The sequence below is a fragment of the Physcomitrium patens genome, chromosome 10 (assembly GCF_059467195.1).
Source record: "Physcomitrium patens ecotype Gransden chromosome 10, ASM5946719v1, whole genome shotgun sequence".
Taxonomy (NCBI): Eukaryota; Viridiplantae; Streptophyta; class Bryopsida; order Funariales; family Funariaceae; genus Physcomitrium; species Physcomitrium patens.
This window is the reverse complement of record NC_143419.1, coordinates 8,737,037-8,741,064: the sequence shown is the minus strand read 5'-3', so window position 1 is coordinate 8,741,064 and position 4,028 is coordinate 8,737,037. Positions and strand designations below refer to the sequence as shown.

At 40.2% G+C, this 4,028-nt stretch overlaps 1 protein-coding gene across 1 annotated transcript; it reads left to right on the top strand.

Annotated features, from left to right (window-relative positions):
* The first annotated feature begins 760 nt into the window (after nucleotides 1-760).
* LOC112287190 (uncharacterized) lies at nucleotides 761-2,920 on the top strand. The gene is made up of 2 exons (XM_024529952.3): nucleotides 761-2,183; nucleotides 2,371-2,920. Exon 1 carries the CDS (start codon nucleotides 1,164-1,166, stop codon nucleotides 2,013-2,015), a length of 852 nt encoding a protein of 283 aa, XP_024385720.1. The 5' UTR covers nucleotides 761-1,163; the 3' UTR covers nucleotides 2,016-2,183; nucleotides 2,371-2,920.
* The last annotated feature ends 1,108 nt before the right edge of the window (nucleotides 2,921-4,028 follow it).

The window sequence follows — 4,028 nt, the reverse complement described above, 5'->3', positions numbered from 1 at the left end:
GTGGCGTTCACAAGGATCGTCATGGAAGCGGAAAAGTGCTCAACGAGAGCTTTCCAGGCTGACCTTACGAGGCGCCGAGCAGCTCCGGGCGCCACACGGCTGCTTGCTTGCCAGGCCTGGGAGTGTGACACTTGGCGGGTGCCCAAAATCCACCTGGCATTTTATGCTGGGGTTGCTGTGACCATGCAGCCACAAAATAAATAAATAAATATATAAATAAAACATGCGCTATTAAGGGTGATTTAAATTGCTAACACACACTAATGCAACAGGATGGTCACTCTTGAACCACTCAAAAATGACTCAAACATACGTTAAACTTCCTCATGTTCATTTTTCAGATGTCTTTCGAGATGTCTTTCACAAACATTCATGTGAATTTATGTTAATGTTCTACATAAGAAAAGTACCCATTAAACGGATTTATTGTTTCTATTTTATTTTATTGTCTGTCATATAACCCTCGCTCGACAATCCTCCTCACATGAAGTTTACAGACGTGTACATTTGTAAATTAGACAATGAGAGAGTGCGAAAGAGTCGGTTCTCTCATAAATCCTTTTAATTCGAAGAAGGGCAATTAAGGAGAAGGGGCGTCGAAGAAGCAACATCGCTGCCCGCGGTCGCTCGGTGGAGCCGCAACGAAGCGGGCTCTGCCTGCAGCATTTCGCACTGCGTTTCGTGCCGCCACGTTGCCGTCTTTTTACGGAGGATCCAAGTTAAGCGTGCGGCTGTCCAAGTTAAGCACATCACAATTCCCTCTGTTGCTGCATGCGCCTGTGCATCTCTCATTGCTCCCTCTTCTCGTTGTAGCAGCAGCAGAAGTAGTTCATTTCACAGATTAGTATGGATTCGGTTCTGATTTGGTACAAAATTGGCTTAGTTGAATGTTGTAGTCTGTGCGATCGGTGACTGGGTGATGTCCTTGAATATAATTCGAAGATTTGTCAGGGTTGGATCTGAGTCAATGCGGTTGTACAGCAACATTGAAACTTGGTGAGCGGATTCTGCATTTTGAAGTTCCTTTCAAATTAACTTATTGCCCGAGCCTGGGGTTGATTCTCGATTACTGAGCAGGACGTTTCGGATATCATCCGACGATCCGAGGACTGAATTATCTTCTTGCTAGAGTAGAATAGTAAGGGATCCCAATTAGAAAATCCATGGCCGAATTGGAGCAGTCAAGTTGTGGATCACTGCGAGAAGGTCCAGTGTGGCTGTCGCCCCTGCTTCAGACAGAGTTTTTCGGGCATTGTAAGAAGCATACTACTGGCAAACACGAGAAGAACCAATTCTGTCTTTCCTGTTGCTCGGGGCCTTACTGTCCTCAAGGGCTAAGCCAGTCGCATTCTGGTCACATGTCTATCCAAGTGCGAAAAGCTTCCCACCGAGACGTGGTTCGCATTACCGACATGCAGAAGTACCTCGACCTCTCCAACATTCAACCATATACTATCAACGGCGCTAAGATTGTCTTTCTGCAGAGTCGACCGCAGCCGAAATTGTGCAAAGGTGCAGCTACATATTGCGATACCTGCCATCGCAGTCTTGCGGACCAGGTCAGATTCTGCTCCATCAACTGCAAGTTGGTCGCAATTCAGGATGCATCTGAGCAAGATACCGAGCTGAAGTTGTCTCCCACAACCGAATTTCAAAGCGTTCAAGGAGGAGCTCGGAAGGGCGGTTCCTGTGGATATCTTCGACTTTCAATCACTGATGGAACTGATTCCGCGAATCATGAGACGACGAGTTTCTCTCCTTCGACGCCGAAGAGACAGGGGAGTGAACAGGAGACGAGTCTTTCCGGTTTAGAGATGCCTCCTTTCAAGAGACAGAAAACTTTGGAGGATGTACTCTGCCCTTTCTCTCCAATGTCGGTTCTGGGCTCTGGAGCAGCTTTCGGACACGACTGGATTGATTGTTATGGCCCGTCCACGCCCGAGAGGTCCAGTGAGTTGTCTCCAAGAATGCATTCTCGGAAACAGTGCCATCCAGTGCGGGCTCCATTCTTTTGAGCTCCTGGACACCGACACACCGCTTAGGCCAACAACAGTGAATTGTTTTCCTCATTGTACATAATTTTAGACAACAATCGACGTACATATGTTGCAGCATGGTTCCTAGTGAAGTAGTGGTGCATGACATCGATCCAGTTTAAAGACTGGATTCCTGAAGTACTACTGGTAAGTTAAAAAAGAAAAAAAGAAAAAAAGAAAACACACGTCAGGCTTGTTTCTTTCAAATATGTGATAGGAATCCGCGACTGATGTGTGCAGTTCAATTTCTAGAAAATTCTCAGGTTTATAAATTGCATTTTGTAAAAAAGTCCCAGGGCTGTTGAATGCTAACTCGAAAGATTCCGGTTTGCAGAATTTTGCTTGGAGCGTCTCAAAGTTGGAAACGACGGCATGACTGCGAACCACACTACGTATCTATGTAAAATAAGCTACAGCCTAAAGCTGCTGCTGGAGTTGAACATATTTTTGTACACTGTCATAAAGGAGGATTTCAGTGCGAAAGACGATCACTTCTCAACTTCGATATGAGAATGACCTGCAGGCACACAAAGTTCTCCCAAAGAGAAAAAGCGGCTACCTGAACCAACCGTGTATATATAGAACATGAACATCAAGACGAAGCTTAGAAATTTTGACACTACCTTGTAACATCTCGTTTGTACTATATTACAGTTGCCACTGCACATCTCAGTAGCCGTCGAGGGTACAAACAGTTCAGCGCATTGTTGTAATTAAAATTGTGAGAGAAAAGTGACCACCTTAGCTATGAGCGATTCCAATTACGCAATATATGTGTGTTGTAATGTTCGTCAGGCTGTGACGCTCGTGCATCATTTGCACCTATTTGGTAATCTAAAACATGAAAGACCCACCTAAAGCTGGGAATTTTATTTCTTGCTTCATGTTCCATCACGTCGTCTCTGCACCGCAGCAACTGATATTCCTCCTCGTTCAGAATGCATCGGCAGCCCAGGCACTTGCAACATTGGTCCTATCATGTAAATGAAGTTCGAGAGTTGCATGAATCATGGGCTGCTTTCCACCGCATTTGCGACTGGAATGAATGAATGAGGGCCACCAGAGGTATGCGTGCAACATGTGTGCTGCTGAGGTGGCATAGTGGCTCCACGTAAGCTTACCAAGTGGCTATGAGTGTAAAGATCATGTATCCACTTGGAGAGAGAGGCAAGCACGACATGGGCACAACTCCACTTCTGTAGGGAGGGCGATGTATGTCATCCTCTTCGTCGTCCATTGTGAAATGGCATTTAAATCTTACAATTCGCATATGTGTATTTACATATGTATCTATATATATATATCTATTAAAAATATTCATTCCATTATTTTTAAAATTAGTCGATTTAATGATGCCTAAACTCATGTTTTGATATTTTATTTCAAATTAACGAAGTGTATATATTAAGAAATATATTAACTCAAATTTAGATATATTTTTAAAATATTTAATATGTTTACCAAGTTAATCTTTGATGAGATGCTACATTAATTAGTCTTTTTATTAATTAATATTTATAATATGATTTATACACATAAAGTCATTGAATATTTTTAAATAGTGCCATCTTCTTCAATGTTTATTATTTAAAGCACAAACATGAAAAATGTGTCTACTAATACTTAAAGCAAAGAATTGTATAGACACCAGATTAACATCTTTTTAGTTGACATAGAATTAAAAAAAAAATCTCAAAAAATATAGATTTTTTTAATAAAAAAGAAGTATATATATATATATATATATATATATATATATAGTATAAAATAAATTTAAAGTTTAAATTAGATTCTTTCTATTACTATTATCTAAAATCAATTTTTATTATAAAAGAAATGTAGTTTTTTTATTCAATGTTATTATAACTATTATTATAATTAATTAAAAATAAAAGATAAATTCTATAATATTATATGTATTTATTTATTTTTTAGATAACAAGGATATTAAAAATATTTATTTTAAAAATGAATCTTCTAAATTCTTTAATA